The sequence below is a fragment of the Colias croceus genome, chromosome 30, assembly GCF_905220415.1.
Source record: "Colias croceus chromosome 30, ilColCroc2.1".
Lineage (NCBI taxonomy): Eukaryota > Metazoa > Arthropoda > Insecta > Lepidoptera > Pieridae > Colias > Colias croceus.
The window spans coordinates 4,041,317-4,054,778 of NC_059566.1; the positions used below are offsets into that span (position 1 = coordinate 4,041,317).

Genomic DNA, 13,462 nt, shown 5'->3' on the forward strand with positions numbered 1-13,462 from the left:
TAACTGATTTTTAACATAGGTACGCTTTTTTTAATTTCATAAACTACAGAATAAGAGTTTTATAAATCATGCAAATACAAATTCCCATTGAAAGAAGTACATATTTACAATATTGTTCCTTAAAGAAAAAAAAAATTCTTTGTGCTGTCAGAAATAAAAAATAAAAATTATCGATAAAAAAAATAGACATCCATTTACTACATTAAAATTAAATTAATATTTTGACGTGACAACGTCTTATAAATTGGTTTGCCGGGTGACACTTCAAGAAACTGCGTTACGCTCCGCTCACGTTATGCGCTCACAATGAGAGCGAGTGAGAGGCACGCGTCCCTTCCACTCGGGCATGGTTAGCCCGCCTAAGAGCGAGAGAGACAGACATAAATGGTCGTTGTCACGTAAAACTTTCGCCCGTATACCGACTTTACAGCCAACCAATTTTTTATTATTATTTATAGAAACAAAACTGACAAATCATTCATCATTACTAAAATATCAATGCAATATAAACTCTATCTGTACTGAAAAAGGTTCATATTAGCATAACATATTGAAATGGTTGTCTTTTCAATTTTGTTCAATACTATTTCGATATAAACCTGTCTCTTTCTTTAACGTAGAATCATAATTCGCTAGAGCGAGACATACTATAACATATCTAAAAATTTAAATTCTAAAACCATGTTCTCTACATCCGTCTCGTTCTAACAAACGGTACTTGAACGCAATCGAGAGAGACAAAAGATATTCACAAACTTTATAAGAAACTCACATCGCCCGTATCAAGCTAAAGTCGCTCATATTATGTATAACTGCATAAGATCTAAAACTACATGTAAACGATTGTATATAATAAATGTTACATAAGGCACATTATTGCTTGTACATTTAGTTATCACAACGCTGATTCATTTTTACCGGTTTCTATATTCTTGAAAAAATTGGCGCCCAAAAATTTTTTTTTATTTGTTTTAAAGTGAAACGCACCAAATATGCCTCGTGTGTGTTACGATATTGCACAAATAATACGGAAAAATGCAAAGGAATAACTTTCATCGTTAAGTACCTAACTAGATAATAATTTTTAAAACTTAGAGCAAAAAAATGGCGCACAGATTTTGTTCGTGGTGTCACCTCCATACGAAGTACCCATGTACCATATCTCAATGATTTAAATACCTAAATGATAACATCGACAACATGTGACATCCGCCAACCTGCATTTGGCCAGCGTGGTGGATTATGGCCTGTACCCTCATAGGAAGCCCGTGTCAGCAGTAGGTATATGGGCTGATGATGATGATGAAATGATGTAAGAATATAGAAACCGGTTATTAATAGTAAAAACTTAACATTTATTTATTGTTATTTTGCGAATTATATTAGGCTATGTATTTTGTATTACAGTAGGCTTTATACATTAATGAACATGAAACATACTCTGGTATTTATAAATTAGTTAATATTTTTCATAAACATCATAAATTGCTATTAAAAATAAAAAATATTAATATTTAATAAATATTAATAATTTTTATTTTTTTTGCAATTTAATATTTATTTATGCTGTATAAATGTTGCCACTTCTTGTACAAAAACAAACTTTAGAATTCTCAGAATATTTTTGTTTGCCTTTACTATATGCCGCAAATGCCGGCTCTACTTAAAATTATTAAGAGGAGGCTCCCTAACATAATTTCTGGCACTGAGAGACCGGTTAGACCGCTACGGTGCTAGACGCTAACACACCCGTAATAAAGTTGAATATCGCGTGCGTTCTTTAACTGCGTTCGAGCTCGAAACTAGGTAAATCTCGTAAGTCTCAATTCTTAAGAAATAACTAATATTGATCTAGAAAAAAATATCTTGGGATTGGATAGTAAACTATATTTTCTTACTCTTAACATTTATTTTAGACTTAAAGTCCAAGTAAATCTTTTGAAAAATGTAATAATCCTTAAAAAAGGCATAATTTATGAATAAAAAATGAATCGAGCGAAAATGTTACAATTACGTAACTGTCTTGTACACGGAAAGAAAAATACCCAATACATCATATACTAAAGTTCTATTTTGATTGTATGTGTGACTGTTTCAGAATATTAGTGCAAATTCACATAATATTAGGTAGCCTCCTCTTAACATCAAGTAAATTATTTGTACATTTTTTTGTATTATTAGATTGGATTTAAAATTCATTACAAGTTTTTAAATCAACAATTACCATGTAATTTTTGTAGATTTGTATTATAATTTAATTTTACTTTTTAAATATTTATTTTGCACTTCATTAAAAGGTTTGAAACCATCTATACATATAATAAATCTGTAGAAGGGTCAATTCTGTACATTGAAAATATTGAAAAAATAAATAGCAGGGGGTGTTACTGGATCGATACCAAACCCAAATATGTGATTAAAAAAATTTTTGTCTGTCTGTCTGTCTGTCTGTCTGTCTGTGTATGTGAAGGCATCACGTGAAAACTAGCGGTTCGATTTCGATGAAACTTGGTATAATTATACCTTATTATCCTGGGCGTAAAATAGGATACTTTTTATCCTTGAAAAATACGTAGAAAAAAATTAATCTTAATTTTTCAGTTTTATCCATAGACGTTGTTCCGTAGAACCGCGAACACACGTTGCGTATTATTATAGGCCTAGCCGTATTTGGGAATTGGGTCCAATAGATATTTATAAGATGTTATTGACAGAGGTATTCAAAATGGAGAAATAACCATCCACGCGAAGACCGACATCCGCGCGGACGGAGTCGCGAGCGGAAGCTAGTTTAATAATAAAGATGTTGCAACTTAAATCAAAACTTAGCGGTATTCACAAATTTAATAAACTTATGTGTTTATATTCAATAGGGCTGGTTTTTTTTTAATGCAATAATGTATGGATGTTTGCTACTCTTCCACATAGAAACTACTGAACAGATATAGATGGAACTTTACAGTAATATATGTTATACATCAGTATAACAAAAACGCTATATTATAAATACTTGTTTTAGCACGCGGGTACGTCCGCGTCACAGCTTATGAATTATAAAGAAAGAAACAGCCCTTTTTAGTGTCATGTTTAGAAAAATACTTAAATTAAATCTAAAAACTAATGAACAATTACATCATATACTCTTATCACAATAAAATGCTTATCAATTAGCACCTATAGGTTATAAATACTTGTTTTGATTACGAGCTGAAGTTTTTTTATATGTATGTTAGTTAATCACGCAAAAACGGATCAACGCCATTTGATAGAGTTTGACTCATTTTGTAACCTGAGATTTTTCCAATTTTAAGGATTTAGACGAAGCCGGGACGAGTGAGTTGTAAAATATAGTAGCGGCCCGAGGTAAAAATAAGCTATCTTTGTACAAAATATTATCCAAATCCATTTAGCCTTTGTTTATGTGTGTTAGGAACATACACACTAACCGCTTTCATATATTTGTATAAATAACTTTCAGCTTGCAATCAAAAATAGATCATTTCTTAGTATTTGGTAATTTCATTAAAATAAAAATGTTACTGTTAAATAAAATATTGAATGTTAAAATGTGTAAAGAGAAAGGGTGTGAACAATTTACCTATATTTTTGTTTATTTATTTGTTTTATTAGATCTTAAAAAACTATTATTTGTACATTGTTATATACATAGATAATTATTTAATTTAATATTCATTACGAATCTGTACATGAAAAGGTTTAAAATTGAAATTAAATGAGGGTAGTTCAACAAAACTAATATTCAACTACCTTCAAAACGTAAATAAACTGCAATCGGTGTAATCATGTTAAAATTTGACCGATTTTATTAACTCTCTAATATCTTTTAAATAAGGAAAGAAAATATTTTTTCTTTGTTCACACCCTACCCCACAACACAACACAAATAAAAAAATAAATGCTTTCATAATATAACATTAATATCACTACATTTGTACATTACAACCAATCATATTATACGTAGAAAGGTGTTGATAGGCTAAAACACTACACAACGTGGCTAATTAGCCAGTATTGACTTCATACAGAAAAATGACAACACTATATAGATTGTCTAGCGCCATCACGTTCCCAAACTGGAAAAAAACTGCTAAGACATCATGGTAACCCCCCAGTTGTCCCTTTTTTGTTCACGATAGTTGACTCATGTCACTTTGACGTCTAATCGTGTGTCCGTTAAGGCCTATTCAAACCAGAGCGGTATCCGCTACCGCCATGGGTATCAGTATACCCATTGGTATGCGATTAGTCTCTATAATATACTATGTAAAACATTTAATCGCGTGCCATCGGGATTCGGGATATCGCTATCCACGGCCGGCGGTAGCGGATACCGCTCTGGTATGAATAGGCACAAATACTTAACACACACACGATTAGACGTCAAAGTGAGATGCCATGATTCAACTATCTTCAGCGAAAAAGAGACAACTGGAGGGTTACCATGATGTTTTATATAAGTGTTATTCCCTGTGTGGGAACGTGATGGCGCTAGACGATCTATATAGCGACGTTATGTTGGCTTCCTATCTATATCTGAATTTGATATTTAGTCATTATTCAAATGTTTTATAATATTCGCATGTTTCGTAATCGAATTTTTCTATGCTTTAAAAAACCTATCTACACCCATTTACTTATACTATCATTGATTAGAACATTTCGGACAGTTTTTAACTTTATCCTCAATCTGAGACAGGCGTGTTTGTAAATGCATGATCGTCGCGTCCTTTTGCTTCAACTGCATTTTCAACGTGGTAATAGAATCTTCTAGAGCCCCATACACCGCTTGTACTTCTGGCTGGTACGTGAACACTTGAGGCGGTTCGTCCAAGCAAAAGAACTCCCTAACGACAGGGTGATTGGGTAGCTTATTCAATATCGCGTTCACGAACACTTGTAACCCGCGCACTCGTTCTTCTAAGAACGCTGGTTCGAAGTTATCCCTGAACCACCGTTTCCCTGGCAACGGGAGAATCAGATTCGGCTGTTCGCTCTTTATCCTATTGTATAATCGAACAAAATCTGTGTATCTCCGAAAGACAAGCCAGGACTGGTCCCGCTTATCGTCTTCTACTTTCAACTTGTATATTGTGAACCTTGCTCTTTCTTCCATAACTTCGTACCCAACTATTGGTATTTGCAGTGATTCAAACTTCTTAATATTATCACTGTGTAGGCTTAAATCGACGTTACTGATGCTGTTCACACTGTTCCTAAAATCTCGACGATACGAATCGTTTAGATTGCCCATGGATTTGTAGTGATTGCGTTGCATGATTGCCCTGTTCCTGGGACCATCCGTTTCGTTGTCAGACGCGCAATCTTTGTATCTCTTCTTGTAGATATTATATTTGACGATGGACGCTGTGTTTTGGGTCTCGTCGCTCGATGTAGACGATATCTCATTGTTCATTGCGTCTCGCTCTTTCCTGTTATCTGGCATGTTTATAGTCCGTTGGTTATCTAAGTTTTGTACTGCTGCCATTGTACTGTGGAATCTGTAACAATAGATAGAGGTTATGAGGATTGATTTATGCCCTAGACTCTAGAGTTATCTGTTCAAATTGATCGTATCATCTCTTTGATAAGGAGACTGTAGTAAAAAGTTTTCTCTTGGATTCGGATACGTTTTACCAGTTTCTGGACATAAACAAATGTTGTAAAATTTTATGAGTGTTTTTTTTAAACATTACTCCCTAAACATGATCCCCCTTAGCATATACATTATGGTAACAATAAAAGGCAACAACTAATGGAATGATTAATGTTATAAGTCCTCCACCGCGTCTGTGTTCGTGATAAACTCAAAAACTACAGTACCAACTTTCATGCTGTTTTCACCAATGGATAGTGTGGATCTCGAGAAGAGTTTTATTACTTAGTTAAGTTTTAGGCGACGGAAGCTAGTTTATAATAAAAAATTGTATAAATAACTCTACCACTCAACAGTGTGACTCACTGCTCTCTGTTAAAAAAACAATTTTCTCTACTTCCCTGCTTTGAGACAATACAACAAGTAAATGCAAGACAGTTGCATTTACATAAGAATATATATAATAGAATTATATTACATGGCTTCAAAACATATGTCTTAAGATATTAAACAGATTATAATAATCTAAATATAGTTTACTAGCTTTCCGCCCGCGGTTTCTCTTGCTCTGTCTTCTCATCAAATTATATACTTAAATCTTCCTCGAGAACCACTATTAAAAAGAGCCTGCGTGCCGAGCACGTGTCAGAGGTGAAACTTCTTTGGTAAGATTCAAAGATACGAAAATCGTTGCCTTACTACATGACGCGGACGTGACGAGAGAGGCAGAAAAATATATCATTTTTTGTATTGGAAATATTAATTCTACGCAAACATCTATTTATCAGTCGTTTTTAACGTTTGTAGCAATTGTAACATCTTCGAATCGGAAGTTATTGAGAAGTACACAAAAAATGTGTTTTTTAACGTCGGGTGCCCAGTTCACATAGCCAAAGATTTTGTTTATTTTTGAACACGCTAATATCAGGAACCACAGGTTTAAATTGAAGAATTATATCACTATTAGATAGTCCATTTATTGAGGAAGCCTATAGGGTTATATTATCACACTACAACCAGGCTCTGAGAAATGCAAGTGAATCCACAGGACACAACTAGTAATAGATAACAAGAATTTAAATAAATAAATATTGTTTTTCACACACGGCACAATCTGATCCCATACTAAGCTTTTCGCTTATGATACACAATATACTGTGTATATAATTTTTAAATACCCACTTATACATAGATAATTAACACCCAGACACAGAGCAAACATCAATATTCATCACACAAATTGCCCTAGGTGGGAATCGAACCCACAACCTCTGGCTTGGAGGGCAGGGTCACTACCAACTAAGCCAACCGGTCAGTAAAATGTTTAATTGATCCATTGTTATAGTAAAAAGGTTGAGCAAATGTATGCATTATTGTAATATCTTGTGACCCTTAATCTATTTATTCTATTTATAGATTTTCTTGTTACATTTATTCCTACCATAGTATAAAGAGAACAATTAGTATACAGGGTGTAATCGTTTAGTGTGCACAGGCGATTCATATCTATTACAGACTAGCTTCCGCCCGCGACTCCGTCCGCGCGGAAAAATTAAGAAAAATTAAGATTTATTTTTTTTCTACGTATTTTTCCGGGATAAAAAGTATCCTATTTTATGCCCAGGATAATAAGGTATAATTATACCAAGTTTCATCGAAATCGAACCGTAAGTTTTCACGTGATGCCTGAACATACAGACACACAGACAGACAAAAACTTTTTTAATCATATATTTGGGCTTGGTATCGATCCAGTAACACTCCCTGCTATTTATTTTTTCAATATTTTCAATGTACAGAATTGACCCTTCTACAGATTTATTATATGTATGTATAGATATCAAAAAAACTTTAAACTGATATTGAAAGTATTATAACCTAATGATAAAAATGACAATTATAATAGTTTTTTAAAAATAAAATGAGAAATATCCAAAAATATTACATGAAACGCTCCCACTTAACGATTACACCTGGTATATATAAGTAAGTTATCTTCGAACAATGGTACATCGCGCCGTTTGTATGTACGCGGAGCACTTGGCCACGCCCCCCATTCATGTACGTACGAAAGCTTGACGTACGGACACTACGCCGCTCGGTTCCTCCTCATGGACCGTTCTTGTAAGGATTGCCCCATTGCTGTAAGCGGTCGATGTTTGTTTATACAATTATTTAAAATATCAATATGACAAGTGACAACCCTGCAACTCGCGAGTTTAGGTACCGTCTGCTCCTAAACGCCGGGAGTCAATCTACTTGTTATCTTTATACTATGTTATGTATATGGGTAGATAATGCACTTCATTTATTTCAAGTTAAAAATTATTTTTCTTATTTCATTCCTATTTTTTTAATTTAATTCTTAGATGATAATAAATAATAATACTGGAAAATCAAACACAAGGGAATACTGAAAATCTGTTTTTCAAACCATACTTATATATCGCACCTTCGGTAGAACAAGGGCATAATTGTCATAAATTGCCAAAATGACTTAAATATGCAGAAATGCTTTAAAAAGGCCCTTTCAACTGGAGGGACAAAGACATTCGTTTAATTCCTACAAAAAACAGCCAGATTGAAATAGTGGCGTTGTCATTTTGGCGCTATTTTGTTTCTCTCTTGGCGAGACAAAGTCTCATTGGTTAGTTGTGCCATCGGCGGGGACTGAGCTAGCTTTCACTTGGAGCGCTAACGTCGTTTATGTAAATATGCCCTATAATGTTTTTGATTTCTGGAACGACAAGGCCATATCTGTCACACTTATGCCTAGTTTACGATTTAAAAATTGGGAGGACAAAGTCGTTCAGACAATTGTGCCCTTGTCTGTCCAAGATTTGTTATACTCCATGGTCTTAAAAGTAACATTTTATTCCGATAATTGCTGTAGAGAGCAAAAAAAACAAGTTAGTTTTTTAGAAATTTAAACGATAGGACTGCCAATCAAAATACAACAAACATACCCTCACACCCACAAATCTATCCTCAAAAACTTTCGAGTTTACATAATAAATAATAATATTAGTAAGATATTTATTCGTAATTAATTATTTTTCTTTTTCAAATTTGTTTTTGGAATGTATTATTTTGCTGTGAACACATTGCCTATAAAATCGATCATACATAAATTAGGGGACCCAGCATAAAGCCGATGCCGTCCATTCTGGAATGTAAAACGTGCAAAAAAAGCTGGCCCAATATCAATATGCACTCCGGCAGAATACATAAGCCTTATAAAAAATGCCACGAAAAAGGAGGAATTATTTAATGTCAAGGAATTGAATTATGATTCTTTCTTGTTCTGTTATCTTAATATAATATTATTCCAATTTTTAAAGCGATTCCAAAGAATTTTGCTAGGAAACATAATAGTTTCAGATTGTTGAAGATGTGTAATGGCTGATTAGTAAGTTTTGATCTCTATTTTTGTGATAAAGTACTGCGGCTTTCTAAAGTGTTTAAGAAAATAAAACATTTATACAAAAAAACACGTTATTATCATTCCAAAATTATTAACTTAAAGCTTTAGATATGGCCATATTTACAAATTAATTTTCTTGTTGGTGGAACAAGGGCACAAATGTACACCTACTTAAGAAAAAAATATTATTAAAAAAAAACTAGCAGTTTTTAATATTTGTAAACGATACACCTAAAAGAATATAGTATATAGTTTATGTCATACAAAGCAGAACAACCATAAAAAAATTATTATCATAGCTAGACCACATTAAGTACTACAAATATCTTAAAATGGCTCTCCTGTAAAATTGCAAAAACTGTAATTGTGCCCTTGTTCTACCGAAGGTGCGATATATTAACTGCTTACATTTTATATTCTTTGTCTTTTCTATATGTCACAACAAAGCAATTTTATGACATGGCCAGCTGTGCCCCGAGGCTTTACCCACAGTGTTGATTTATAGCCATCCTCAATAAATGGGCTATCTACCACCGAAAGAATGTTTCAAATCGGATGAGTAGTTCCTGAGATTTAAAGACAAACAAACAAACTCGGAATCTACGTCTTATCGTCATTTAGAATAAATAAAAATAAAATTCCTATTGGTAACATATTTTGTAAACAAATTATATATGATACAGTATATTCACATTCAAGTTAATAGGTGTAATAATTACAGATAGAATGCTATTAAACGGCTAATGCGTTAAAATGTTGACTCTTTCGTAAGTTCAAGGTGATTTGATCACATTAACTAATGTCGTAAAAGTTTTATCAAAACTTCGATACACATTTAAACACAAGTTCTTCAAAATTAATCGAGATATTAAAATAAATATGAAGAAGGACATCGATGAAATTTAAAAAGCTTTTGCATAAACTTACATATTATTATCATCAATATGTTGCTGTTAATTACATGTCCCGCAGCCGGAGGCCCCAAAAGAAAACTCAGATGTACTTAGAAACTACATTTAATTACTAAAGTGAGACTTTACACCCATGTCCGCACGATGCGGACCGGAGTCAAAGAATGAATTTATACATTATAATAATTATAAAGACGTAAGCTTGGATGCTAACTAAGGGAAATCGCACCCACATTCTGTTCCCGTGCGAACGGCGTATTCAGCAGTTTTGTATGAAGGCAGGGCCGTAACTCCTCCCGCCGAAGTTCAGCGACCATTTTTGAATTTTGTGAAAAAATGTTGCTGGAAGCTGGGGCTCATCTGCTCATCTGTGGTCTTCTATAAAGTATGTGTCGATCTGCGTCACATCGTGTACCAAATGGCCAAAATTAAGACTGCACCAACCAGAATTATGTATATAGGGATAGTTGTTTGATATATTGCAGGATCCTTTTCTATAGGGGTTTCTTCCAAATTAACTGAGTTGAGAATTGCGTATCTTGTATATTTATTTCTAATATCCTTGATATATGTACCGCTTATCTTCAGTCAGTGGCTGTTCCTTAATTTTGTCATTTACATTATAGATGTTGAAATTCTCCGACTCGAACATACAGCCAGTAGGTATAGTTAATAAGAATGTACCTTGGAGTATCACGAAGTCCTTTTGTTGCATTTATAGTGAGATTTTAAATGAGCGTGGTAAATATAGTAAGTAATGTATTATACTTCGGGCATTCAGCCTCTATGTACAAGAATGAGTTACTGTTAGTTGCTATATAGGGATAGGAAGGGATGAGGGCCTGCCTAATCTTATTTGGAAAAATAGCTAAATGAAATAAATCAAGAATATCTGTAAAACTAATGGAAATTTAAAAATTATTACAATTTGCTTATTTGAAAAGTAGTATCCAGGCTTAAGTATATGATAATATTCCCTATCTTTTAATTCTTATATTTTATTCTAATTATAAATGTTACCTAATTTCTTAATCATCTCCCTAACTGTTTCCATAACTTACATTGAATGATGATAACATATCTAATAATTGTCATTTAATTTTTTTAAAGAATTGAATTAATATGAAATTAATTTTCTATTGATTTTCCACTATCTGAGAAAGAATACTATGATGGCCTTTGATAAATCATTAGATGATATATAAACTGAATGCTGATTTTTTTGAAAAGCTTAAATGAAATTGATGTATTTTATAACATCATTGTAATCCAAATTAATACCTGTAATACCTATAATGATCGATCCTAATCTTCACAGTCAGTAAAGCATAGTGTGTAAAGTTCGGATCATAATATGTATTGTATAGTATATACCGATAAGGCGATTCACTATAATTTTAATACGAATAATTCTCGGAATAAAAGTCAGGGCCGTACTCAGGTGGATATAATTCGTGCATATTCATTTCACGCATTTTAGAATAATTTTGTGTTAAAGGTAAACCTCTAACGGGTTTCGAATTAAATTCTTTTCTATATTTGTTACTAATTATTAAAATTATTTTTATTCTTTAAATAAGATGCATTTAATTCTTCGTACATAAATTATTCTAATGATGAAATTAAATTAAACTAAATGAAAAATTTATTTATCACAGTTTTTAAACGTTTTTTTTTCAATTGAAAACGGATACATTGAATTCTTGAACCTAAGGCCTCCTATGAACCGCGAATAAAATCTTAAGTAGAATTATTATATATTTTTTATATAAAATGTATGTTTTGCCTCTATGGTGGTTACTACTGAATCATGAAGCGAAATGTAAGTCATGAAAATTGAAATTAGGTAATTTTATTCAATTTATCATTGATTAAGAAATTAAGCTATTCACTACCTTCAGTAGTAATTATATAACTTTATAGTCTAGTTAATAAGTATCTAATCTAGTTAATAATATAATTAATTTTAAAGTAAATCTCTACTATCATCTAAAACTAGTCCACGAACAGCCTAACTCAATGTAGTGCTCTCGGGAATAGACTTTCACAGATGGAAAATCTTGGAAAGGAAACTAGGACTAAAAAATAGGTATAAACTAGTAAAAGGAAGCAACACAGAACTATTCTATGTACTTACCAATTAATCTGGTTACTTTTCGGGATCGATGTTTGATTTAACCTCCAGGCCGCAGAAACCGTAGATTCTGGATCCTCAGCTCCGTAGCGATAGCAAGGCTACTATCTATGCCACGTTTTTTGAGGATCCTACCGACTGCGCCAATTACATGTCCCGCAGCCGGAGGCCCCAAAAGAAAACTCAGATGTACTTAGAAACTACATTTAATTACTAAAGTGAGACTTTACACCCATGTCCGCACGATGCGGACCGGAGTCAAAGAATGAATTTATACATTATAATAATTATAAAGACGTAAGCTTGGATGCTAACTAAGGGAAATCGCACCCACATTCTGTTCCCGTGCGAACGGCGTATTCAGCAGTTTTGTATGAAGGCAGGGCCGTAACTTGTTTGATATGTTTTACTTTTGACGTTGTTTCGTATGAATATGCACTTTAACACAAATGTAATCACATAAAATTTATTTATAGCACCACGATTCACTTACTTTATAATATTTAACTCACGTTTGTTTATTTTTATGAGAATTAAATGAGAAAATAATTTCGATAACATAAAAACACGTCAAATTACAAGACACATTTTTTAATTACCACAGATTGAATAATTTTTATATGTGATATTCACAGATGGTGTTCGTAAAATACTGACTTTTTTTTTGACTTTACCCACAGTGTTGATTTATAGCCATCCTCAATAAATGGGCTATCTACCACCGAAAGAATGTTTCAAATCGGATGAGTAGTTCCTGAGATTTAAAGACAAACAAACAAACTCGGAATCTACGTCTTATCGTCATTTAGAATAAATAAAAATAAAATTCCTATTGGTAACATATTTTGTAAACAAATTATATATGATACAGTATATTCACATTCAAGTTAATAGGTGTAATAATTACAGATAGAATGCTATTAAACGGCTAATGCGTTAAAATGTTGACTCTTTCGTAAGTTCAAGGTGATTTGATCACATTAACTAATGTCGTAAAAGTTTTATCAAAACTTCGATACACATTTAAACACAAGTTCTTCAAAATTAATCGAGATATTAAAATAAATATGAAGAAGGACAACGATGAAATTTAAAAAGCTTTTGCATAAACTTACATATTATTATCATCAATATGTTGCTGTTTGATATGTTTTACTTTTGACGTTGTTTCGTATGAATATGCACTTTAACACAAATGTAATCACATAAAATTTATTTATAGCACCACGATTCACTTACTTTATAATATTTAACTCACGTTTGTTTATTTTTATGAGAATTAAATGAGAAAATAATTTCGATAACATAAAAACACGTCAAATTACAAGACACATTTTTTAATTACCACAGATTGAATAATTTTTATATGTGATATTCAC

General features: G+C 32.6%; 1 protein-coding gene across 5 annotated transcripts; it reads right to left on the reverse strand.

Moving 5' to 3' along the window:
* Nucleotides 1–3,593: 3,593 nt before the first annotated feature.
* On the reverse strand, nucleotides 3,594–13,379 carry LOC123704581 (sorting nexin-16). 5 transcript variants are annotated; one of them, XM_045652962.1, is made up of 3 exons: nucleotides 12,476–12,633; nucleotides 9,966–9,988; nucleotides 3,594–5,519 (listed from the first exon to the last, which is right to left on the reverse strand). In XM_045652962.1, the coding sequence occupies exon 3, from the start codon at nucleotides 5,504–5,506 to the stop codon at nucleotides 4,664–4,666; it is 843 nt and encodes a 280-aa protein (XP_045508918.1). In that variant the 5' UTR covers nucleotides 5,507–5,519; nucleotides 9,966–9,988; nucleotides 12,476–12,633; the 3' UTR covers nucleotides 3,594–4,663. The 5 variants fall into 5 exon arrangements, with proteins under 5 accessions (XP_045508918.1, XP_045508917.1, XP_045508921.1 ...); XM_045652961.1 differs by lacking the exons at nucleotides 9,966–9,988; nucleotides 12,476–12,633 and adding an exon at nucleotides 13,199–13,379; XM_045652965.1 differs by lacking the exons at nucleotides 9,966–9,988; nucleotides 12,476–12,633 and adding an exon at nucleotides 13,323–13,338.
* Nucleotides 13,380–13,462: the final 83 nt, after the last annotated feature.

Bases quoted from the DNA above. Each gene is read 5' to 3' on its own strand.
- LOC123704581 (XM_045652961.1), bottom strand. From the start codon at position 5,506: ATGGCAGCAGTACAAAACTTAGATAACCAACGGACTATAAACATGCCA.